The 27,315-nt window shown below is 45.1% G+C and overlaps 1 protein-coding gene across 1 annotated transcript in view; it reads right to left on the bottom strand.

Annotated features, from left to right (window-relative positions):
- LOC135205681 (titin homolog) overlaps positions 1-27,315 on the bottom strand; it is a 99,650-nt gene that overhangs the window by 56,136 nt on the left and 16,199 nt on the right. The window contains exons 5-6 of the mRNA XM_064236596.1: positions 15,521-15,673; positions 9,771-9,954 (exon numbers count right to left, since the gene is read on the bottom strand). Coding sequence (XP_064092666.1) covers positions 9,771-9,954; positions 15,521-15,673 — 337 coding nt within the window. The remainder of the gene's footprint in view (positions 1-9,770; positions 9,955-15,520; positions 15,674-27,315) is intronic.

The following is a 27,315-nucleotide window of genomic DNA, read 5'->3' as shown; positions in this document are numbered from 1 at the left end:
TCCTGAGCAAACCAACTGGGAAACAAATTTGGGCACCAGAACTGACACCACTAATGCCAGGCTTAGCTGAGGGAGGAGAGAATTGGCACAGATCTGTACCTCTCTCTAACATGTCCCAGGCCCGGAGGGAGCAAGACAAGATGTACCAAGGACATGGCTAGACAAAAGTAGGGGCACTGACCCTTCCTCCAACACAGGGAAATACCTGGACTTAAACAAGACACCCAAGAGGGCAACACATCCTCTGAAACGTGCAAAAAAAAAAAAAAAAAAAAAAAAAAAAAAAAAAAAAAAAAAAAAACTACTACCACATCTAAAGCCTTGAATAAATTGGGTAGCTTTCTTGGAGTAAATGACTGAAGAGAAACAGCAAAGGATCTATCCAGACCTAGCATCTTTAGGTGTTACTAAACTATGAAGCTCCTCACTAACGATCAATTTCCACATGAACTCGATAACACCGATTCATATCAGTCATTCCAAATATAATCCTCCCCTCAGCAGTACAAACTTTTCATGATGAATCAATAAAACTGGACTAAAGCCAGTTATAGCAAATCTCACCTTACAGGTTCTTACACCACCACCACCACCACCATCTTGTCAACAGAAAGCCAACCACAATTAACAATCTGTCTAAAGTCTAAATTCTTCCAAAACCTTTAACAGAAATAGACTGACCGGCTACAATTGTTTGTATCTATTGGTCCTCTGGTGGGAGGTGGGAGAAGCAGAGGGATAGAAAACACAATAACAGAAAACATAGTGTTATCATTTTTCTTTTGCAATTTGTCGAGTTCTCACTGCCACAGAAGTAAGAGCTGTCCTAAAACTAGTTTTACAACCTCTGTAAAATAGTAATGTTACAAACTTCAGAGTGCCACTCTTTCTCTTACTTCCCAAATATTGAATATCCACATGCAAAATTAGGATACTGTATAATATATGGCATACACAATATAAAAAAGGGATTTTGACGAAGGAAAAATCTATTTCTGGGGGAAGACCTGTGTCGCCCGGTGAAAAGTTCCTGTAGCTCACTTTTCTAGTATAAATAGATTCTAAATATACCAGAGAAAAAAGCTAGCATGGTATGCTGAGGTTACTACCCTTGCGCGAGCACCCTAAGGGTGTCGGGTATAAAGTACAAGGCGAGTGGAAGCCACTATTCACAGGTCCTCTGCTAATTAGAGGATTCCTTTCCAAAATCCCTCTCATGGAGAGGGCCGTCGCAAAGGCCACTCCTTCCCCCTCGCCCCCGCTACTTCTACCAGACCCGAGCGCCATCTGCATTTCTGGATTTAGACACCCTGGCTTGGATTGGTTCAAGGGGGGGAATTTAATTAGAAGGGCTGGGTTCACTGGGCGACACAGGTCTTCCCCAAGAAATAGATTTTTCCTTTGTCAAAATCCCTTTTCTGGGTTCGACCTGTGTTCGCTGGTGAAAAAGTATCAGAGAATGCCTATCCAAGCTTACTAGATACTAAGTAGTCTTTATAAGGAAGGAGTTAATTAAACCTAAGGTTCATTTCAAATTAAATTTACATACTACTTACACTAGGTTCATTTAAAATTAAATTTACTTACTACTTACACTAGGACTTAAACTATGACTTAGAACTAGTAATACCATGATATCATACAATTGAACCGGGTATCCAAGGCAATATCATATTTCTGGGGTATGTACAGACCAGTCCATAGGACAATCAGGGACCAAACATTCTATATACAAGTTTCAGCGGCAGGATGACGCCCAGGCCCTCCCCACCCACAGGAGAGAGGTTTGGTGAGGAATATGAGCGAGGCAGGCAGGAAGGAAGGAGAGAGTATTAAGAAAGTAAAGGGTAAGGAGAAGATTGATAGGATTCATTATTAGGGGGAGACTATGCTCTCTACAGCAATTGCTGGGAATTTAAGGGCTTCTAAGTTCTTTAAATAGTGGCGCTTAAAAACTGCTGAAGATTTCCAACCCATATATTTCTTCAGGTCTTCAAAATTCATATTTTGAAAATAATTAATAGAGGCAGCCACTGCTCGGATATCATGGACGTGGGACTGAATCCGGGTTGGCTTGTTTAATGAAGTAGAGTATTTGTTGTCTAATACCGTTAGGAGAAATCGTGCCACCTTTCTCTCTAAATGAAACGGGGACCTGAAGATGTTGTGGAAGTTCTGGCTAAGAAGGATCTAAGGGTAGCGACAGGGCACAATGATGTGTCCTGTGTCAGAGGGATGATTTTCCATGGAGCCCATCTATTTTGTGGGTCCTCATTCTTAGCCAGGAACCTCCAGTCTGGGGATAGTAGTACTTCCCCTGACGGGAGGAATTCTATATAGTCTGGATTCCTTGAGAGAGCTGAGAGTTCAGATATTCTGGCACCTGAGGCCATAGCCATTAGGAATAGTGTTTTTCTTAGTAGGGTTATATACGAGCATGACTCATTATTAGTATCTAAGGCTAATTTGAGTACCTCATTCAAGAACCAAGTGACAATATGTGGGCGGTCAGTTGGTCTCAGGCGGGCACATGCTCTTGGAATGGAGAAGTATGCGTCTGACAGGTTAATACTAAAGCCAACCTGAAAAATTTTCTTCAAAGCCGGCTTGATTGTCGTAATGGTACTGGCGGCTAGGCCTTTCTTAAAGAGAGTTCTAAAGAACGAAATTGCCAGTTTCATGGTCATTTTATGAGCATCTGATTCCTTCAGGAATTTGGCCAATTTTTTGACTGTCGAATCATATTGCCTGAGCGTTGATTCTCTTTTATCTGATTCTATAAATACAATGTTAAGTGGATCAATACTCGCGTCCTTTTGGGCTGCAAACTTCATGAAGTCCATAAAGTTAGGGCATTCAGAATTCTTGAGGAAGCTGACACAGTTTGAGTTTGTATTATCCGTGTCAGTTCCGGGCGAGGGATCCGTTTGGGTCGGAGCTTCAATTCTAGAAGAAGCGAAAACCAGTTGCTTTTCGGCCAATTGGGTGCCACTAATGCTACCTGTCCTGTGAAAGATTGTAGCTTGTGCAGGACCTTCATCAGAAGATTCACCGGAGGGAATAGATAAATCTTCTGCCAGTTGTTCCAATCTATAGTCATCGCATCTGTGGCATAGGCTAGAGGGTCCAGGTTGGGTGCCACATAACATGGCAGCTTGTGGTTGGATTCTGTGGCGAATAGGTCTACTTGAAGGTCCGGGATTTGTTTGCAAATCCACCGGAATGAATTCTTGTCCAGAGACCACTCCGATTCTAGCGGAGTTGTCTTGGAAAGTGCGTCCGCAATCACATTCTTGACTCCTGCCAGGTGGGTTGCTGACAGGTGCCAATGATTTTTCGCCGCTAAAGAAAATATTGCAATCAGCACGTGATTTAGTTTGCTTGACCTGGAACCCCCTCTGTTTATCCAGTGTACCACCACTAGAATGTCCGAGACTATTCTCACATGACTTCCTGGCCAGAGTTAGTCGTTTTAAGGTCAGGAAAACTGCCATAGCTTCTAGCACATTCTTGTGCTTTGTTAGAATAGGTGGAATTACTGAAATTTTGTCTCTGAGATTGATGTTGGCTCTCTTCCTCCAGACTCGATTGATATCCTTCAATCTGGCTTTTAGTAGGACGTCTGTTATTGATGCGAACTGTAGCGAACCGAGGATTCTCTCTTGGGTACGCCGAGAGGCCTTTTTGTTCCTGAGGAACTGTTTGGTAGCCGCTGCTATCTGCTTGGCCTTCCTGGGTGGAAGAGATAGCTTGTGTTTTATTAGGTCTCATTGGATTCCCAACCATTGAAAGTGGGAAGCCGGGTCCAGCCGAGATTTTTCCTTGTTTATCTGGAAGCCCAGAAACTCCAAGAGTTCTATTACTTTGGCTGTCGATTTGTGGCATTCCTCGACGCTGGCTGCCCAAATGAGCCAGTCGTCTAGGTAGGCTACTAACATAATCCCTTTGGTTCTTAGTTCTTGGATTATCGTCTCTCCTAGCTTGGTGAATATCCTGGGCGCAATGTTGAGCCCGAACGGCATGACTCTGAATGAGTAAGCTTTGTTTCCTAGCCTGAAGCCTAGGTACGGAGAGAAGTTCCTTGCTATTGGGACATGATAGTAAGCGTCTGCAAGATCTATAGAGGTGGTGACGGCCCCATGGGGAAGTGAGGTCCGCACCTGCGAGACCGTCAGCATGCGGAACTTGTCGCAAAGAATGTATGAATTGAGCCTCGACAAATCCAGAATCACTTTTCTTTTGTCAGAGTCCTTCTTTGGGACACTGAACAGATGTCCTTGAAATTTTAGTCCCCTCACTCTTTTTATGGCCTTCTTTTGTAGGGGCTCCTTGGTATATTCTACCAAGTCCGCTGTTGGGATCTGAAAGAAGTTTATTGGTGGTGGGGGCCCTTTCTTCCACTTCCATCCCAGGCCCTTGGAGACTATACTGTGGGCCCATGAACTGAAGGTCCAATGGTCCCGAAAGAGAGATAATCTCCCTCCTACCTGCGGGCTCTCACTGGTTGGTTGCAGGTTTGTACCCTCTCCCTCCTCGGAAACCTCTACCCCTTGAGCCGCCTCGTAGTCGGGAGCCACCTCTGGCCCTGCTACTACCCGCATGCCTGTTGTAGCTGCAAGATGATTCTCTAGCTCCATAGGCGAGGTTAAAGGCTGGGGAGGTTATGATGGCTGTGGAGGTTGAGGGTTGCTGGGCCGGCGGAGTTTGTAGCAGAACAAACTGCTGTTGGGGCTGAGCCTTCAATGTCGAGGGCTTACCAACTTGTGACACTGGAACCGCCTGGATAATTGTCTGTGGTCGAGAGGGCTTGTATGGACTGTATCTCCTTGGCCTCTTCTTAGTTCTAGCTTGATGTCCGGGGGCCTCAAACTTCCGCTTGAAGGGAAGTCCCCACCAGACCTGGAGGCTCTGGTTGGCCCTGGAAGCTTCTCAAGAGACGTTGTCCACTTCTGCTTGAAGGGAAAAAAAAAAAACCAAAAAAAAAAAACCCCCCAAAAAAAAGGGGTTTTTTTTTTTTCTCTCCCCCAGATTGATGCCTTTATTAATCTGTTAGGCTCATGCCTTATGGAAGCCTCCGCCAGGACATATTTTCTGCAAGTTTGCCTTGCCATTCCAAAGTCATAAAGGTCTGACTGGAAAGTCTGTAGTAGACTTTTCGTCAAGACCTGGAATACCTGTTCGTCCCGGTATGTAGTGGCTAGCAATTCTGCTGAAGTGACGGAATTGATAGACCTTGCTAGTCTCCTTCTTGCCTCAAACTCTGCTTTAATCAAATTCTCCGGAATCTTAGGCAGCTTCTCGGAGAACAAGGTAGAGGCACAATATGTGTCCAGTTTACCTGCTGTAAACATGGCCGGAGCTTTATTCCAAAACTCCCTACTTGCGGGAAAGAGAAGAGAGGTAGCCTCTGTCTCTTTCAGTGCCGGGAGGGGTTTGTCCTCTGCTATAGCTTGCAGAGTTAGTTCCGCTACCTTGTCAGTGCAGGGCGACGGAACCTGATCCGGGGTCACAAACATGGTAAATGTACCCTTGTGAGGCGTCAACCTGGTGTTAACGCAGTTCCATTCGGTGAGGGTGCGCGCCCAAACAGCTTGGGCTTGGTCCCTCGGGAAGATCACTGTCTCCTTTGGGACCTTGTCCACTCTGACTAGCGCGTGCTCCGCTAGTCTGACAAACCCGGGGAAGGGAAACTGGAGACCTTTCGGGAAGAGCTCAAAGTCCTCCAGTGGCTGGGTCCCGCACCCTTCGATTGTTAGCTTCCCATCTGAGTATGGGGCATGCATAGCAAACTGCCACGGATTGTTTTTATGGGAGGGGGGAAGCTTAGAGGCATCCTGCACCGCCAGCGCCAGAGATCCGGAGTGGAGAAATCCAGACAACATGTCCTCTAATGGTTTGATCCTCTCGGCCACCAAGTCTGATACTGTTTGGCCAGAGACTTCAGATCTGGAGGCGAGTCGTAACGACTCAAACCATTTGTCTACAGCCTCCCTAACCTTCGACAATAGAAGGTTAGCAAGAAGCTCATGGTCGATGCCGGACTCCGTTGCCTTGGATTTAGCGGACTTAGATCTCGACCCCTTGGCGAGGAGGGAATCCTTGGCATCAGGTGACTTAGTAAAAGAAGTCAACGGCCGTGGGGCCGGAGACGACTCAGTCGCCGCTGACGGAGTTGGCTTTGATCCCTTGGGCAGGGATTTCGGTCTTACAGATTTTACCTTGAGACGGACCGACCGAGAACCATCCCAAGTAGGGGCGGGCTTAGAGAAGCCCCGGTAAGAAGAGGAAGAAGAAGGAGTAGGACTAAGGAGACTACCCACCTCACTTACCTCCTCCTCAATGGCCATGGGCTCCGAACGGATATTGATGGCTGCCACATCTGCCATCAAGTCCTCCTGGTCCTCCGGAAGGGGTGCTGTCTCCGCCCGGATGGTGTCGATGATGGGTGCCGCCAGATGAGCTGGGACCGACGTCGAGGGTGACCCTTTAAACAGAAGGGAGCCCAGGCTGGCATCAAGGATGTAGGGATGCCCTGATGGTGCGTTCCTCCCATAGCCGGAGACCCAGCGCCTCAGGTCCGTCCTAGCGGTCTGGCGGACTTCCTCGGCCGTCTGTCGGAGAGGAAAAGGAAATTAACCTTCCAGACATAGGAAGCCACTTTGTAAACAATTTTCTACACAGTTTATCACAATTTTCATAATGAAATGTAGCCAAGATACTTACCCACTCATCTACGAGAAGGGTCACCATCTCATAGCAGACGGTGCATGCCTCCAAGTGCCAGACCATGTGGGGGGTTGTCCCTCTTCGCCGTCAAATGGCACCGAGCAGTTGGCATGAGAACGGCAAACCTCATGCCCGTAGGTCTCGCCGAGGGAGGCGGAGCACCCCGTCGACTGGCAGCGTACCTTCTGTAATTTGAATTATTAATGAGTATCAGCCTCAAGGAAGGCAGGAGCTAACTCCGGCGAGGGCATGCAACTTAAACTAGATAATGGTTCAAGTCTTACTCACTAACAATTTCAATTCACTGAATAAATAAAATATCTTTAGATATAACTGCCTGCTCCCGATCCCGTTCCTGGGGTTCAATGTAAGTCTGGTACTTGGGATTCGATATCCGCCGGACCTGGGAAGAGGAAGGACCTCGACTCTATATGGTTGGCCGGACCAGAAGGCTACGTATTAACGTAGACGCCTACATCTCCCAAGATTGAGAACTGAGCTATGGCAAGTTTAATGCAACACTCCGGTGGCGGATGTGAGGATGAGTCACTGTCCGTCGGTACCCATAAGGGTCCGGAGATGTCCACTGTACAGTACCCCAAGCTTAGCCCACTCGAAGTCTCGTTTCTCCTTGTCCTAAACACTGCCTGCGGAACGGACCGAGGTGGAGGATCAGGGAAAGGTAATTCCATATCTGAAGTTGCCTACCTCTATCGAGGGGGAGAGGGGAGTAAGACTCCTATCCCAATTCCGTGGCTAGGGGCAGACCGGAGAAAGAGGCCACAGAGCGGTGGAGCTATATATGTACAACCCGAAGCCATGTCCGTCAGCCGGCGTGGTGCCGGGGGACTATACGCTCGTAGACATAAAATTACATCTAGTACCCATGTCCCCACCCCCACACTCGCCCCCTCCCTTCCCACTTAAATGAAACTCAAGCGGCCGTTCCTCACTAAGAGTACTAGTGCCGCGAGTTATAAAGGTTCGGCTGAGCCGAGCCTGGAAGTGGGTGGGGGGGGAGGTGGGGGCCTGGTATGAGGGGTGGTCGGTCGTGATCGCCTGGCCACCTACCCGATCAGAGATGGCCACCTATTAGCGGTTGTGTGGACTACTACTGCAGGGGTGGTCGTGGTTGGTACAGCAACCGGTTGGGGTGGCTCTCGATCGGGAGGCATAGCCTACTACTAAAGGTTATACCGAAGGAGGCTAGGCCAAGACGAACACTAACCAGACCTTATGCGATACAGTGACACAGCATTGTGTAATAACAATAAAATCAATATGTATAATTGATAATGAGGCACTATGGAAGAGTTGCAAGAGGGTTTTATGGTTAGGGAGAATACCCGATATGGATCTAGCTTGACCGTCCGAGATCGCTACCGACTCGGACCGTTAGGCCAAATTTCCTCTAGGACATCACTATGCGGACAGTAGCCCTCAACCAAACCTACTGAACTCGAATTTTTTCCATTCAGATCGGTCGGGAGGATAGGTCCAATAATATGAATCGAGAGAGAGGGGCTCTCTATCATTGATATCCTCCCCTAAAGCGCTTTAGCGCCACCAGGGGAAGAGGCATAAAGGGTACCGGTTAGGGACAGTTAGCCTACTTTATAAGCCTACTTAGGCAAGACTGGTGGTGGTGGTGGTGGTGGTGGGGGGGCAACTCATCCACCTCTTCAGTGAAATTAATTCTACTGTCATATTTACATCTATTTGGTTCGTAAGAAATTAATTCATGCAAAATCACGTTGGGAAGAGAGAAAGAAATTCTAACTCTCTCGTCCCTACCTTACGATAGACTGCCAATAGCGTATCAAATACATGTGATATACTAATATTATGTCGAGATAGGCACGAATGCGCTCTTGAGCTGGGGAGGGGGGGGGGTAATATACTTTAAACAATCTTTGTCTAACCCCAGACTTACCCCAGGGTATGTCATGAGCGCGTTCGGCACCTCTACGAACCAATAACTCTAATAATAACAGTTGAACACATAAAATAGGTACATTTAATGCACAAAATCTTTTGATTTATATTAATCTAGACAAAATACATGTGTACCAAAATTCCACACATTCTCATGCTGACGCTCATGAAATGGTGGGCACGCCGATGGCCCTGCAATACCTTTCTACAGGGCCGAAGGCAAATTTGGAAAGCTCCGCAACTGTATAAGTTACAAAAACACAAATTGGGATATTCAACTTCGATGAAGGAGGAAGATCAGAAGATGCCATCTCGAATTAATCACCAAACACAAGAGCAAGAAAAACAGCGTGGAATTAGTTCCTCGTCTAAAACAGGAATGCAGATGGCACTCGGGTCTGGTAGAAGTAGCGAGGGGGAAGGAGTGGCCTTTGCGAAGGCTCTCTCCATGAGAGGGATTTTGGAAAGGAATCCTCTAATTGGCAGAGGACCTGTGAATAGTGGCTTCCACTCGCCTTGTACTTTATACCCGACACCCTTAGGGTGCTCGTGCGAGGGTAGTAACCTCAGCATACCATGCTAGCTTATTTCTCTGGTATATTTAGAATCTATTTATACTAGAAAAGTGAGCTACAGGAACTTTTCACCGGCAAACACAGGTTGAACCCAGAAATATTTATATGGTGTGAAGTATATTCCAACTTTATCTATTAAGCAAAAAGAAAACTAAAACTTAATAAGGAGTGTGTATTTCATGTGAATAAGGAAATTTCCCTTAAATTAATCCCTTAAGAAACTGAAGCTTTTGCAATACAAAGGAAGCCATACTAATCAAAGCAAAATACCATATTAATTTCTGAAAGAAACTTCCTTTCCCATTCAAGTTAGTAAAGGAGATAAAGCAGCTAAAAATAGCATGCTATAATACCAAAACACCAATATTAATTGATTGCCTAAATAAGTACTATTTTAATAAATACTACCATCCTTATCTGCTCTACTACTAAAGAAACAAAGCATAAGATAACAGGGCATAACACCCTAATTCTTTCAAACTAACATACCACACATTTGTATTAAAAATGCCTTGAGAACTTCACAGTACTTACTTGAGCACCTTGTGTATAAACATCGATAAGCTCATCCAGTTTTAGGTAGTTTTTGTCGTTTCTTACAAACGCCAAGTGCGTCTCTGACTGAAGGTGGAGTTTAAGTTTTGTATAGTTGGTAGTACACAGCTCACAGTAACCACTGTCTTTGTTCCGTCCAGCGTTCCTTTCTTTCGCTTTTTGCCTGATAAAAAAAAATGTGACCAATTTATAAAATATTGCATATAGTTACAATTGTATACTGACACAAATATACTGAAGTTTAGCTTTCAATTATCGAAGTAAAAATCCTCTAAACACCTCCGGCTTCAAAAATCACAATTTTTTAAAAAGTAAATTGTATTTTTCCTAACTATACAAACATGAAGTCCTTTGCATTAGGAATACCTTCAGCAAAGCTGATATATGGCCACTAGACTTTACAACAAGGTAGTTTGGTAGTTAAACTGCCACCCAGGTGGGAGAAACTCCCCCCACTCAGGCATATACATTACATTTTGGAAAAGGCCCTCGAGTCCTTCAAAGGGGCGATCTTCCCGATCTACTCTCCCCTCAGGGGGGGAGGACCTCACCAGACCTCTGAGATCCTTCCCTCAATACTCCAGCATATTTCTTGCTTGGTCCAAGAACGAAGCAAGGAACATAAGCTTGAGAAGCAGGACTCTTCTAAGAACCTTCGATGGAGTTTTCCCTCTTTGAATCATGCCTCCCAGTAAAGCCCCAGGAGGTTGAGGAAACAGGGGAGGAGGGCCTGGCATTCTCACCTGTCCTATTCGTCAAGCGGTCAGGAAAGGTAAGTGGCATGTGATCACCAACCTGCAGTTATGTTTGTGATACGGGTCTGGGAGAGCCCCTCCACCTTGGAGAGGCACTATCCTGAAAAAAGTGAAGTGGTTCTTGCATGGCGGACTGGGTACTCAGTTCAGCATCGCTGAGCCATGACCCTCAGCTTGAGCTGAACCCTCAACTCGGTAGTCGCCCCTCTCATGCACATGCAATGGGGGAATGGGGGAAGTCAAGTGAACAGCCTGCCAACGAGAGCATTTGTTCTTCTCATGTGCCCTAGACTCATTCAGGGCCGAAGCCCCTATAGAAGGGACCTCTTCGCCTCTACACGTGCTCATTTAGACACCAAGGCACTGATTCAGGCCTCTGGCCAAGTACCTGAAGAGGTACTGGCAGGGAGAGTCGAGGCACCTGAGTGCCTCTTCTCTCTCTTGCCCTGTGCCCTCACTGGTGTGGAGTAAGGAACCTCCGTTCACAAATTGGGATGTGCGAGTCTCTGTAGAGGATTGAACATCAAGGAATCTTGGTCAGACCAAGGCCCTTACACAGAACTAGTCTTGGAGGCACGCTCCTTTGAACTAGAGGAGGGAGTGGTTACCAAGGTACCCACTCCCTTAGCTCACGATTCCAAAGGCCTAGTACAGGCCTGAAAATTGATACCTCCACCCACAGGTGAGGAAGAGAGAGGTGACCATGTTCTTCTTGGACTGAGAGCCCATAGGCTTAGAAGGAGGAGAGGAGGCTGCAGACGACGATGACTTCAAGGAAGAAGATGATGATGAAGACACTTTCCTGGACCTCCTCTTCAACTTCTTCAGGATGGCAGCAGTCCTTCATCCAGGTGGGAGGGCAGGACGAATCAGGAGCAGGGGTCACCTGGAGAACCAGACCAGGAGCAATCAGGTTAGGGAGGGGTTCCATCAAAGCAGGAGTAGAGGGGGAGGAGCCCCCACGAGCAGTGGACACAGCAATGAGTCAGGGGTGTCATAAATACAGTAGGGGGAATAGTCACAACTCAAGGTGCCGGAAGGTGAACCGCGAATGCCTGTCACCACCGAGGGAGTTGTAAACGTAGGGTGGTGACAGAACACCATATGCAGGACCCTGGCCAAGACAGCAGTGGTGTCGATGGTGGTGGCGAGTCTTCACTAAGCGAGTCGTCACTGGGGCAGCCAGGTGGGAAAGTAAGACTTGCACTGATGGAGTCCCCACTAGGCCTAAACAATGCCACACTGCTGCCAAATCTGATGGTTGCTTCTCCATCATACCTGAAGAAGGGATACAGTGGTCCCCCTGTATTCGCGGGGGATGCGTACCAGACCCCCCTGTGAATAGTTAGAACCTGCGAATGTTTGGAACCCCTATAAAAACGCTAAAAACAGGCTATTTTGTTAGTTAAAACTCAAGAAAAACCACAAAAAATTTTCATACTTGGTTTTTTTAATAGTTTTATCACAAAAAGTGCATTTTATGATGAAAATGATAAAAAAAAAAAACAGGAATTTGTGGATATTTCTCATAGAAAAATACCGCGAATGCGCGAATTTTCCGCGAATAATGTGGGGAAACGTTCCCGAGAGAAATCCGCGAATGTATGAGTCTGCGAATCCGGAAAACGCGAATACAGGGGGCCCACTGTGTAGTTGGGTTAGTGAGGGGGAGCCTACTGTCACTCCAAGGGAAGCTCAACTTCCTTGGAGCAACCCGAGGCCCCTGCAGAATGGTTGCCATGAACCCCCCATCTCCGTTCCATCTTTTTCGCTCGACAAATTGGACGAAGAGCAGGCTTCTTCCGTAGAAGAGGAAGCAAGACAGGGATGTTTGCTGGGAGACAAAAACCAAGACAAAGGATAGGATTAGGCACTGAGGGAGTTGTCAGAGCGTGTACCATCAGATGGCGTCTTGGTGCCCTTCCTTCGATGAAGTTTCATCCCCGCAAACTTCACCCACTGCACAGAGTCCAAGCACAACACTCATCACACGTTAATTCAGGGTTGCAATCCTGCCCTCTGCATGATGTGCAGAGAGAATAAGGATCAACCTCAACACTAGTGCCAATTACAAGGACCAACCTCAACACCCGAGTGCCAATTATAATTTTTTTCTCCCACCCCTGAGCAAAAATGCCTGGGAGGGGTGGGGTTAGAAGCCAGCACAGTAGATTCATGTGTTTGCATGATGAACTCACATAAATCAACGGCAAACATACAATGATTCACCAATCTAAAAAAAGTAAGGAACAATCTCACAACAAAGAGAGAGAGAGAGAGAGGAGAGAGAGAGAGAGAGAGAGAGAGAGAGAGAGCGGAGAGAGACGAGAGAGAGAATGAGTGATTTGTATGAGAGGAGAAGAGAGAGAGAGAGAGAAGATGAGTTTTGGTATGATTATTTTTTTTTTTTTTGACGTTGATTTGAGAGAGAGAGATTAGATGATGAGAGATGAGAGAGAGAGCTAGCAAACAGTTAAGCAAGGAGCAATGAGAACATGCACCTTTACCCAGTGACAGCCAAAAACAAAGTGGAATGTATACGGCCAGGTGGGAGGAGCTTCCCCAACCCAGTGATAGTAGTTAACTACCAAAGTACCTTGTAAAATCTAGCGGCCATTTTCCAGCTTCGCTGAAGGTATTCCTAACATATAGTATTCAACAAGTCAATGACACAAACTTGTTAAAAGCTTATGTAGTACTAAACATTTGTACTACATTTCTCTACACTAATGAATATGGTGTACCACCAGTTATAAGACTACGCTCAATTCTTAAGTCTATTACCTCCCTTTACAATATATAGACCATTACCTACTTAACCCGCTTTTAAAATCAACTTTCATCACTATCACAGTTACAATTTTTAAAATAGTTACATTACATGGTAATCATACAACCAATGCTCATATAAATACTAATAAATTTTTTCACACAAACCCACTAATATTATAGTTTTATTCTGTGGATGGGAAAGCCATAGTCACACTAACTCATATTGGTCACGACTGAAAAGGTCCCAAGCACACACTCGGTCCTACATACTCTCACAAACAACATAACATTAATAGATATATACAGTAAGTCCTCGGGTTACGCTGTCTCGACTTACGATGTTTCGTGGTTACGAACGCGCCCCCATAAAAATATAAAAAATAATATTTTGCGTCGTTCCGTCTTACGCGTTTAGCGTCGTAAGCAACGTAAACAAACGCGAACTAGTTCCGGGCGCAACAGGCGGAAGAATACGCTTTGTGGGGGAGAGGACGGCGTTGCTTCGCTACGCTCATTCCTCGCCCATACGCCATTTTGGTTTACACTGCCTCTCTCTCCCTCGTGTTGTATCGTTTTGTAACTTTTTGCTCTTTGTTATGGCTCCCAAGCGCAAGGCGGACTCTTCTGATGGTAGTGCATCGAAGAAAAGAAAGGCCATCACCATGGAAATTAAAGTGGAACCATTATAAAGCGATCTGAGAAGGGAGAAACGCCAACAAACATTGGCCGCTCGCTTGGCCTTAGACCGTTCGACCGTTGCTACCATTATCAAAGATAAAGAGCGCATCGTTGAACATGTGAAAGGATCTGCTCCTATGAAAGCGACAGTGATAACTAAGCAGCGTAGTGGTCTAATAATTGAATCACCTGCCTCAGCATCTCCAGCAACTTCTGGAGGTTCTTTTTCTCTTCACTAACCTCCCCCAGTCTCTCCAGCACCGCAGCTTCCTCTCCAGTGTGCAAGCCAATCAAACTAATAAAGGTAAGGAATTGTTCTCTCGTTGTTATTGATAGGTATTTACATTAAATCATGTGGTGGTATTTTTCAATTGTTCCGACTTACGCTGAAAATCGTGTTACGACGCATCGTAAGAACGGATCAACATCGTAACTCGAGGACCCCCTGTATATATATATATATATATATATATATATATATATATATATATATATTCATCAATACTACTATATATATATATATATATATATATATATATATATAAATATATCAAGAGTGTATGGAAAGGAAAGGGCATTGTACAATAAGACTAATGTAATAAAATATATCTTTTTTATACTAAAAAAACCATTTCACAAAACTGCATTCATCATATACTACTTCCAGACGTAACTTAGGGAATTTTAAGAACCCAAACTGCCTACACAGCCCTGAAATGTCAGGACTGAAGATAAGAAATTAACCACCCTAAGTTCCAGCTGCAAGGGGTTTGAGGTGAGAAAAATCCCTCTTGAGTGCCAGAGAAACTGTTAAAAGTTACAATGAGGAGGGTGAATATGAGAGTTGGGCTCTCTTCAAAAGGAATGGGAAGATGAGAGTCAGGCTCCAAGTTATCAAAAGCAGTATAGAACTCAACTTCTGGGAGGTTTCAACGAATGATGGTCCTGTGACTTTGCCGAAAGAAGAGGAATGGAAAAAGGGGACATGGAATCCAAAGAAATGAGCTCCTTGTCAGATGGCACAGAAAATGGGATGTGGGGACAAACTATAAATGCAAGCAAAAGCATACAAGAATCAATGACAAAATGACTATTTACACAAGTGAATAAAAATGACAAATGGCTATTAAAGTGAGAGCAGAATGGGGCAATTTACACAGGACTAAGCACATGGAGTCCTGCTCCACCTTGCTTGATAGGAATAAGTGAAAAAAGAATATCATGTCCACGTAAATAAGACAATGTCTGATTACTGTACGGGGGTTTTGTGAAGCACCTACATCACCATAACACTAAAATCAAAATACAGATATCCTTGTCAAAGTTGACAAACAAGATCCTTTCTCTCCTAGAGCAGGATATGAAAAAATGTTATTTTCATGATAAAATAAATTTTTGAACTTACTCACCTGGTAGTTATATATATAGCTTACGTCAGGGACGTAAGCTATATATATAACTACCAGGTGAGTTAGATGTTTGAAATTAAAAACTAAACAGCATCCTCAAGATTTAGAGCCTTACCTTTCCTTAAAATCGTCTTTCTGAAAAGACGATGCCTTCACAGTCTTCTGTGATTTACTTTGCTTTGGATCAGCGAATGGTGAGATTCCAGGTGGATTAGACAATTTAAGTTCTGGCCACACAGTCAGCTCTTTAAAAAGTGGTTTGTACTGTCTGTTATAAAAAGAAATATTTTGATAATTGTTGAGTAATAAATTCTTCATGTAATCTTAGTGACATTAACTCACAAACTTTGAATCTCTGACAAATAATGAAAACTGGTTACAAAACAAAACACATTCCCCTAAACAAAATAATGATACTAATAATTAAATGAGTCTCATTATTACAGTATACCAAATATGCAGCCGCTCATGGCCAATGTAAAATAATTTACCAACTCCTGTACAAAAAGCAACAATCAGACAAACCAAACTACTAAAATCCTTTATATGGCAAGCCATTTGCTTGCTGTAAAAATGATTTCCACGAACCTCCCAACATAAAAATTTCTATTCATGGTAGTACTGCACTGTTAAACCAGTTATCTACTAGTGTAGATGTCCCTTAAATAAAATGGAAAAGCTTTAAATATTAAGTCTACAAAAAAACTCCTATACTAACAACAGAAAGTTATCAAGGTGTTATAAATGTTGTATCTGAATAAAATAAAAAGGAGTGAATTGTTACCTACCACATTATGATGTAAATGCCAACATTTCTCTCAATTACAATACTAAGTGAACATATTTCCCACCCAGCTGTAAATAAACCACCAAGACCATCTGTGAAATATATTTTAATAGGGGGTTTGCAAGGGGGTTTGGCAAGGGTAAAAAGTTAAATATGGGGGCAAGCCAGCCTCAATGGGTGCCGGTCCCAAGCCCGGATAAATAGGGAGGGTTGGTGTCAGGAAGGGCATCCGACTGTAAAAAACCCACGCCAAAACCAATGGAATGAGTCGTGATATTGATGAGAATAGGGCTAGGGCGTACTCCGTAAACGACGCACAGACATCGCCCTAACTCTGTGACAAGGCGAGGGACTGCATCATGAGCGGGTGCAGCTAAAGAAGCGAGCTCTAAATGTGATCAGAATAGGCCAGCTCAATATTGGGTCTATGACAGGAAGAGGAAGAGAGTTGGCAGAGTTAATGAGGATAAAGAGAGTGGATATTTTGTGTGTGCAGGAAACTCGATGGAAGGGTAATAAAGCTAAAGAACTGGGGGATGGCTACAAGTTAATCTATAGTGGAGCAAATGAGCAGGGTAGGAATGGCGTTGGAGTAGTGTTGTCGGGGAAATGAAGAATGCAGTGACGGAAGTGAGTAGAAATAATGACCGCATTATGAGAGTGAAGATATGTTATGGAGGGGAAAACAATGAACATCATTAGCGCTTATGCTCCACAAGTGGGCTGCACAGAGGAAGAAAGAGCCGTTTTTGGAACGAAATGAGTGATAGGTAACGCAAGAACTGGAAGAGCAGGAGAGGACTGTAGTGGGGGCAGACTTAATGGACATGTCGGAAATGAAAAGGATGTAATTGAACGTGTGCATGGAGGACATGGGATTGGGGAGAGAAACCAGAAGGAGAGAGTATAGTAGACTTTGTCGTGTCCTTTGATATGGCAATATGTGAACACATTCTTCAAAAAGAAGAGGGAGCACTTGATAACATACAGGAGTGGCGGTAGATGCACACAAATAGATTACCTCCTTTACAATAGATCAAGGCTGGTGGAAGTTAGGAATTGTAAAGTTATCCCAGGTGACCACGTGTGCCCCCCAACATAGGCTCCTTTGTTATGGATTTAAAGATGAAAAGAGAAAAGAAAACGAAAACGAATGGGGTAAAGAAAATCAAGTGGTATAAATTGTTAGGGAGGGATAATGATAAGAAGAGAGAGTTCAGGAGAAGAGTGCTGGGAGAGGTTGATCTGGGAATTGAAGATGTGGGAGAATGGTGGAGGCATAATGCATCAGTGATTAGAAGACATGGAAAGGAGATACTAGGGGAAACAAAATCTGGAATAGTATGGGAGGAAAAAGAAGCTGGTGGTGGGAAGAAGAGGTGGGGGAAGTGGTGAAAGGTAAAAGGGAGGCAAAGAAGAGATTTGAAGAGTCACAGCTGCAGGAGGACAGAGAAAGATTAAGAGAAAGAAACAAAGAAGTAAAAAGGGTGGTAGCTCAAGCTAAGGCAAGGACATATGAAGAGGTTTTATAATGAACTGGAAACCAAGGAAGGGTTGAGTAAGATGCTCAAACTGTCAAAAGTAAGAAATAAAAGAACAAAGGACATTCACCCCATATTAAGCAAATGAAAGATAGGAATGGTACTGTCGTAAAAAAGGAAGAAGACATCCTGAAAAGATGGAAAGAGTATTTCGAACAACTGCTAAATGAAGAAATGAAAGACTTGTAAGAGAGGATGGACAAGTAAACATGGGAATGGTAATGGGGATATCTATGGGATGAAGTGATACGAGCCTTAAAAAGAATGAGAAATGGGAAGGCAACAGGACCTGACTTAATCCCAGTCGAAGTTTGGAAAGCCTTAGGAGAGGAAGGGGTAGACATCTTGTATGATCTGATGGTGAAAATATTCGAACAGGAAAAGATACCAGAAGAATGGCGGAAAGCATATTGATACCTATATTTAAAGGTAAAGGTGATGTCCAGGAATGCAGTAATTATAGAGGTATAAAACTAATGTCTCACACGTTGAAGATTTTGGAAGAAGAATCATAGATAGCAGGCTGAGAGAGGAAGTTAGAAGTAGGGAAGGAACAGTTAGGATTTATGAAGGGAAGCGGGACAACGGATTGGAATATTTTGCATAAGGCAGCTAATGGAGAAATTCAGAGAAAAACAACGAGACCTGCATCTGGTATTCATAGACCTTGAAAAGGCCTATGACAGAGTGCTAAGGCAAGAAATATGGAGATGTCTGAGGGAGAAGATGGTGCCGGAAAAGTATGTCAGAATTATTCAGGAGATGTACAGGAATGTGTATACTAGAGTGAGGAGTAGTGTTGGAGAGACGGATGGATTTGAGATAGGAGTTGGAATTAACACCAGGGGTCAGCATTAGCCCATTCATCTTCAACATCGTGATGGATGTAATGACCGGGATGTTAGAGAAGCAGTGCCATGGTGCATATTATACGCGGATGACATTGTGTTGTGTTCAGAGGGGAAGGAGGAGTTGGAGGGGAGGTTGGAGAGGTGGAGAGCAGCACTTGAGGAAAGAGGAATGAGAATAAGCAGATCAAAAACCGAATATATGTGTTCTAGTATTACTGAGGACACTGGAAGTAGCATAAGATTGGGTGGGGAAGAAATAAAGAAAGTACAGAAGTTCAAGTACTTAGGGTCCGTATTGGAGGATAGTGGAAGAAGCCATGGACCAAGAGGTGAGACACCGAATTCAGGCAGGATGGAATAATTGGAGGTCTGCATCAGGGGTACTCTGTGACGAAGCAAGGTCCCTCTGAAATTGAAAGGAAAGTTCCATAGGACGGTGGTCAGACCAGCAATGTTATATGGAACAGAAACGGCAAGTATGAGGAAAACAGAGGAGAAGAGATGGATGTAGCAGAAATGAGAATGTTGAGATGGATGTCAGGAGTAACTAGGGAAGATAGGATTAGAAATGAGTATATAAGAGGATCAACAAAGGTAGCTGAAATATCGAAGAAAATACAGGAAGGAAGGCTTCGATGGTATGGACACCTGTTACGAAGGAGGAACGTCATGTTGGAAGGACATACGATGGAAATGGAAGTGCAGGGTAGAAGGAAGAAGGGAAGACCAAGAAAGAGATGGCGTGATTGTGTAAGGGAAGATATGGAATTGAAAGGTATAAATGAGAACGAGGCACAAAGACAGAAATCGATGGAGACGACTCATTCGTAATGGCGACCCCATAATAAAAATGGGTTTTTTAAGAAGCTAGGAACGAAGAAGAAATGATACAATTAAGTTTGTTCATACTTACCTGGCAGATATTTATAATAGCTGTTAATTTTTCCGAATCCGACAGAAATTTAAACACTTACGACACACGCAGTGGGAGTCAGGTGGTTAGTACCCATTCCCGCCGCTGGGAGGCGGTATCAGGAATCATTCCCATTTTCTATTCAGATAATTTTTTTATTTCCACTGTCTCCTGAGGGGAGGTGGGTGGGTACTTGATTATATATATCTGCCAGGTAAGTATGAACAAACTTAATTGTATCATTACAATATCATGTTTTGTTCATGAAACTTACCTGTCAGATATATATATAGCTGAATCCCACCTTTGGTGGTGGGAGTAGACAGAATAGAAGATTTTAGGAAACATATATATGCAGATAATTGATATCTTGATTCCTTACCTGTTAGCATGGCTGACTTCGTGGTTACTGCCGCGTAAGTCTGCTTGTGCTACTAGAGTTGCCAGCGAGGTAGAGACCTATATAGCTGGTGCACTCCAGATGATCTGTCAACAGGGGCGAGACCACGACGTGACTAGACCATTGACCATACAAATGAGGGCAACGAAGTAAAAACCAAACCACCTGGCGTAGCCTACCAAAAGTATCCCACATAGACTAAGCTAATGGAAGGGAGATCCGCCGCAGGCGGTCAACCCCACAACCATAACACAAGTTAAAAACTCCCCTAAACCATTAAAGGATAGGATGAGCGCTACCTCCTGCCCCCAAAACAGTGTCTGCAGCGACGTATGGTCCGAGCGAGTAACAATTTTCGTATGTTGCTTTCACCTCCCGCAGGTAGTGTGGAAGCGAACACGAATTGCTTCGCCAATAAGTGGCGCCCAAAATGTCTTTGATTGCCATATTTTTGTGAAAAGCCACCGAAGTAGCAATAGCCCTCAACTCGTGGTCTTTCACTTTCAGAAGCTCCATGTCACTTTCACTACACTTTTCATGGGCTTCCTTAACCGTACTTCTTAAGAAGAACGCCAGTGCATTCTTCGACATCGGAAGATCTGGTTTTTTCACAGAGCACCACAAGTTCTCCGAAGAACCTCTGCATGCTCTGGTTTCTCTGCAAATAAAACTTGAGAGCCCTGACAGGACACAGGACTCTCTCAGCTTCAGGTCCCACTAGCTCCGACAACCCCTTGATCTCGAACGTTCTCGGCCAAGGGTTGGAAGGGTTCTCGTTCTTTGCTAAGAACGTAGGACTTAAGGAACAAACTGCACTATGATCCTTGAACCCAATATGCTTGCTTATGACTTGAATTTCGCTAACCCTCTTCGCCGTCGCCAGAGCGGTTAGGAAAATGGTCTTCTTAGTAAGATTCCTAAGCGAGGCTAAATGGAGCGGTTCAAATTGACTCGACATGAGAAACTTCAGTACTCCACTGGTCTAAGCTTCCACCGATGGTACTGTTTTAGGTTGGAGGAACTTCTTTCACAGTCTCAAATGAATATAATGAGATCATGAATGTCTCTATCATTCGCTAAGTCGAGTCCTCTATGTCTGAAGCACCAGAAAGCACGCTTCTGTAGCCTTTAATCGTGGGAACGGCTAGTTTCGCTTCTTTCCTAAGGTGAAGAAGGAAATCTGCTATCTGGCTCACAGAGGTTGAGGTGGAGGAAATGCCCTTCCTTCTGCACCAACTTCTAAAGACAGCCCACTTTGATTGGTAAACTGCGATTGAGGAGGGCCTCCTTGCGGTGGCAATCGCCGTTGCCACAGGTCTTGAAAAACCCCTCGCTCTGGCCAACTTCTTGATAGTCTGAACGCAGTCAGACTCAGAGCGGGGAGGTTTTTGTGGTACCTCTCGAAGTGGGGCTGTCTGAGTAGAGCTTGTTTCCTTAGGGGCAGAGTCCTCGGAAAGTCTACTAGGAAGGACATCACCTCCGTGAACCAGTCGGCCGCTGGCCAGAATGGGGGCGATGAGGGTCATTCTCGTCCTTCTGCGCAGCGAACTTCTCATTACTTCCCCGAGGATTTTGAATGGGGAAAAAGCGTAAATGTCTAGTCCCGACCAATTCCATAGTAGGGCGTCTATGCCACTGCTCCCGGGTCCAGAACTGGGAGCAATACAGCGGAAGTCTCTTCGTTCGGGAAGTTGCGAAAACGTCCACATGAGGACGTCCCCACAGCTTCCATAGCGCCTGGCATACTTCCTGATGAAGGGTCCATTCCGTCGGCAGAAGCTGTCCTTGCCGACTGAGAAGGTCCGCTACGCAGCGTATTTTTCCACGCCTGACCTATCAAAGCCTTGTCAGAATCGTAACGTTTTTGCGACTTCGCCCAAATCAGGATATTCCTCGCGATGACGAACAGAGAATGAGAGTGAGTTCCCCCCTGTTTCCTGAGGTATGCCAAGGCTGTGTGTTGTCCGAGTTTATCTGAACCACTTTGCTGGAGACTTCCTCCTCGAAGAACCTTAGAGCGAGGTAAACCGCTGAGAGTTCTTTTAGGTTGATGTGCCAGGACACCTGTTCCCCTCTCCAGGTGCCTGACACTTCTCTCCCTCCCAGTGTTGCTCCCCACCCCAACCCGTGGAGGAGGACGCGTCGGAGAACAACACTAGGTCGGGGTTCCGAAGCTTGAGCGAAAGTCCTTCCGCAAGCTTCTTTGGATCCAACCACCATTTGAGGTGCTTTTTCACTTCTTCCGTCAAAAACAAGACCTCTTCTAGATCCTGTTTGCGTGACCAATTGCTTGAGAGGAAGAACTGAAGTGGTCGGAGGTGCAACCTTCCCAGAGAAACAAACTTCTCCAGTGAGGAAATGGTCCCCAGCAGACTCATCCATTCCCTCACCGAGCATGTTTCCTTCCCTAGAAAGGCCGACACTTTGTCCAGGCATTGAAGTTGTCGCCCCTCTGGGTACGGAAAAGCCCGAAAAGCCACTGAGTCCATCTGAATCCCCAGATAGACTAAGGATTGAGAAGGAGTCCAGATGCGACGTCTCGAGATTCACCAGAAGTCCCAGGGACTTCGCAAACGACAGAGTCGTGTGAAGGTCCTTCAGACACCTGTCTTGCGATGAGGCTCGAATAAGCCAGTCGTCTAGGTAGAGAGAGATCCTTATTTCCGCAAGATGGAGGCACCTCGCAACGTTCTTCATAAGAACGGTGAACACCATCGGCGCCGTGCTGAGACCGAAGCAGAGTGCCCTGAATTGGAAAATCTTCCCTTTCAGGACAAACCGCAGGTATTTCCTTGATCGGGGATGGATGGGGACGTGAAAGTATGCGTCCTGAAGGTCTAACGAGACCATCCAATCCCCTGGTCTTAAGCTGCAAGCACGGATTGAGGTGTCTCCATCTTGAACTTCTGCTTGGTAACGAAGCGATTTAGACTGCTGACATCCAGAACGGGGCGCCACCCCCCTGACTGCTTCGGCACTAGGAACAGACGGTTGTAAAACCCCGGAGAACTCCGGTCGAAGACCTGTTCCACTGCCTGCTTCTCGATCATTTGATCTAGTAGATCGTGAAGCACTTTCTGCTTTTCTCCCTGATACGACGGAGACAAATCCTTTGGTGTCGAAGACAGCGGGGTAACATCAGGAAAGGAATTCTGTACCCCTTCTTGACGATGTCCAGAGACCAAGCGTCGGCACCTCTCTCTTCCCAAGCTTTCGCGAAATGTAGAAGCCTGGCTCCTACCGGTGTCTGAAGGACTTCCCTCTCACTTCTTGCTCTTGGAAGGAGCGGGAGTCTTGCCTCTGAAAGAGCCTCTTCCTCGAGGGGCTGGCTTCGAGGAAGAAGCGGATCGAAAGGGCTTCGACTTCTTCAAAGCAGAGGACCCAGAAGACGAAGAAGTAGCAGGCTTCCTAGAAGACTGTGCCAGAAGGTCTTGAGTTGCTTTCTCCTGGAGACTAGCAGCTATGTCCTTTACCATAGACTGGGGGAAGAGATGTTCTGAAAGGAGCGAAAAGAAGATCCGCTTTTTGCGCTGGTGAGACCGACTTTGCAGTAAAATTGCAAAAAGTGCTCTTTTCTTAAGCAGTCCCGTGCTGAAATGAGCAGCCAATTCCTCAGAACCATCCCTGACGGCCTTGTCCATGCAAGACAATACACTGGACAGCTCCCCCAGACTGATGGAATCAGAACTCCTGGACCTGGCATCCAATACTCCCAGGCACCAGTCAAGAAAATTAAAGACCTCTAGTGTCCTGAAGAGGCCTTTAAGGTGAAAGTCTAACTCGCTATGTGTCCACGAGACCTTCGAGGAAGACAAAAAAGATCTTCTGGTGGCGTCTACAATGCTACCAAAGTCTCCTTGAGCTGAGGCTGGAAGCTTGACTCCGACGTTTTCTCCCGTCTCATACCACATACCAGCTTTGCCACCGAGTCTTGAAGGTGGTAAAGCGAAAGAGGTCTTGCCCGAAGCTTTCCTCTTTTCCATCCAATCATGGACCTTTCTAAAAGCTTGCTTCGTAGAAAGCGACTTCTTCATTCTCACAAAGCCCGAGATCTTAGCAGCTTTGGAAGACGAAAACTGAGAGGGAGGAGTACGTGGAGCTTCAGGTTGGAAAGTGTCTGCAAAGACTGACTGAAGTAAACGAGTCAAAACCTTGTAGTCCGTCGAAACTGGAGCCAACTGCTGTTCTTCGTCCACTTCGACGAAAGCGTCACTAACTTCCTCAGAACTGGAGAAGTCGGAGGAAGTAAAGAAGAGTCCCGAGCTTTCTCAAAAGAGAAAGAACGCGAACAGGAAGAGTTCCCGCCTCCGCTTGTGCTTGCGGAAGTGGAAAACTGACGTCCGTAGGCGCGCGTTTGGCGTCCGAAGCCAATCTACTGGCGCCGACAGAAGCGCGCTCAAACGCCGCAGGTGTACACCTGGCGTCCACTTGTGCGCGCTGAGCGTCCACTGGTGCGCGCCGAGCGTCCACTGATGCGCGCCGAAGCGTTTCCACTGGTGCACGCCGAGCGTCCACTAAAACTCGCTGAGCGTCCACTGGCGCTCGCGAAACTTGCACCGAGTCACGTTCGGCGTCCACTAAAGCGCGTTTGACTTTCACAGAAGCGCGTCGGCATCTAAAGAAACTCGCTTCTTATCCACAAGTTTCGTAGCAGCGGAAACAACCGCTTCACGAGAGCGAGAAACTAATTTCTCGCCTCCTCTAGAAAGTTGCTGGGGAGCAGAACGAACTCTAGAGGGAGACTCAAACGGAGAGAGAGACGAGCGAGGAGAGGGAGAGGGAGAACGCCTCGACCTCTTCACAGGAAGATTGTCATCCTTCTTACGGCGACGTGGAACAGTCTCTCTCGAAGGAAAAACATCTCGAAGTTGCTGCTGAAGAGACTGGAGAATCTTGCTTGTAGGTGAAGCCTCCTTTTCTGGGGAGGGGCTGATCCTGTGAGCAGGAGAGTGGCGAGGGGACGCCTTCTTGCTACTCCCAGGAACCGCCGCTTCACGCACCTTAGAGCGACTGCGGCGCTCGAAAAGAAAAACATCTAGGGAAGACTCCGCCTCCGAATAATCCTTACGCTTCTTCTGCGGAGGAAAAGCAGCAAACGCACTATCGGGCGACGAGCAAAGTTCCGGAGAACAACTTGGACGTGAAGCGTCCCGCACGCGAGCCGTCCTTTTCAGCGGACGTGATGCGGTATGAGAGCTCCACCCCTTGCGCGGGGAGGAAGCTTCAGAAGAAGAAAAGCACTCCTTGAGAAGACGTGCACGCGCACACGCTCCTTGGCAGTCTGGGTATGTTCGTCAGAAGCTGCCGAAGGCACGCCAGATCGGTGGGGGTTCCTCGTAACCCTCCTTCGACTTTCGACATGCTCTCTCCCCGTAATCTGGGAGTCAAGCAGAGGTCTAGGTCTAGAGGCGGAATGAGGCCGATCTGACGCACCCTCCACTACACAAGGGGCACTTTCACTGCACTTCTCTTCACTTTTGCTCTCCAGAGCTAACACTTTTGATTCTAAGTTACGAATCGACTCAAGAATTAGCGATAATGTATTACCTTCTACCGACACTGTCTCAGGGGCCGGAGGCAACACTACAGGGGTAGGAGCATAATCTACAGAAAGAGGGTTAGCAGGAGAATAATTTAAATCTTGCCTACCTGAAACACTCCTGGAGGAAGACCTCCTTAACCTATCTCGCTCAAGTTTCTTAAGATAGGTTTCATACGCCTTCCATTCCGACTCTGTTAGTCTTTCACACTCCTTACAACGACTTTCAAACGTACATTCATTCCCCCTGCAAACTTTACAAACAGAATGTGGGTCTACTGAAGCTTTCAGTAGCCTACCTCTACATTCAGACATGGAACAAAATCTAGCGCTAGCAGAACTAGACCCTGACATCTTGATCAAAGAAAAATCAATACCAAATTCAAATCAAACCAAAGTCAACGTGTGCCAAGCCACCGATCCAATTCAGATACCAAAGAAAAATCAAAAGGGATACTCAAGTAGCTAGTAAGTTTCCAAAATCTGGACGGAGGTGCTGCAAACAGGTGTTTCCAGCACCGGCGACAGAAAAATTATGAATAGAAAATGGGAATGATTCCTGATACCCGCCTCCCAGCGGCGGGAATGGGTACTAACCACCTGACTCCCACTGCGTGTGTCGTAAGTGTTTAAATTTCTGTCGGATTCGGAAAAATACAGCTATATATATATCTGACAGGTAAGTTTCATGAACAAAATATTATAATAGGGGATTTGCAAGGGTGGAAAAAAATTCATAAATAAAAAAAAAGGCAATCTTATAGTTTCCTAAGTTATCTCTTCCTACTTATAGTTATCTATTAGATATGTTACGATCAGTATCAAAAAGTGTAATTATGGTACTGCTCATATTTCAAAAGACAAGCCTACTTATCCATCTTTTCCATCCATTTCATTACATATTATATGACAGAGGCCTATAACCTCATGACTGATAAAATAAAATGTTTTTCTTTTATATCAAGGCATCAAGGCAGAATCCAATTTCAGTACTTTAATTTTGGAAACATTGAAATGGAAATATTTAATTCATATTTGAAAAATATTGTTTTTCACAATGATTTCTTCATTTATTTGAAGGTATTCACAAGTCTAATGACATTTATCAATTAGTATAGAAATACATCGTAGATTTTCAATTTTACATTAATTGAAAAGAAATCTCTAGAATGGTTTTTTGGTATAAAATCTATGCACATAACATTCCTTGTCTCTTGTGTAAACAATAAAGGCATCACAAAACCAGATTTTTTTTCCCCCTAACTGGACTGGGCCCCTTTAAATAGTCCACAGTAAAATATTTTTTCAGTCCAGTGTCAATAATACCTGAAAACAGTAAGTAGATACTACTGACAGACAACTTGAAGGACAAACACTCATTGGAATAAAAGTGGCTCCAGAGAGGGAGAACACATTCAGCCTACAGTTGTCAAAAGATAGTCCAATTTAAATCTGGCACACCTCCTTCAATTATCATCGGAATACCTCATTCCCAAAATGCTGCTTCACTTCATTTAACCCGAAACAAAACCAATCTCAGGTTCAATTAACTATTCTCAAACCCTAGTAATTAGCAGCTTATTTCTGTAAAATAGTTTCAATATAAGCATCATCATCATTAATGATAGGACATTTCAACTACTATAAAATCCAGAAATATAATATTTCCTTCAAAAATCATAGAAACAGGAAGTCTACTTAGAACAAGGCAAGAATCAAATAGAATGGAAAATTACAATAATTTAAATAGAAATTCAATTACTCCACAAGAAGTCTGTACCGTACTTTTATGTTCATGGTGCTTACAATACAGTGAAGCACCACTAGATAGGTTAAATATCTCGCGGCAAAACTTATAATTATCCAATGGATTTAATAA

Source organism: Macrobrachium nipponense, chromosome 24 (assembly GCF_015104395.2).
Source record: "Macrobrachium nipponense isolate FS-2020 chromosome 24, ASM1510439v2, whole genome shotgun sequence".
NCBI lineage: Eukaryota > Metazoa > Arthropoda > Malacostraca > Decapoda > Palaemonidae > Macrobrachium > Macrobrachium nipponense.
The sequence above is the reverse complement of the archived record's forward strand: the minus strand, read 5'-3'. Positions and strand labels throughout refer to the sequence as shown.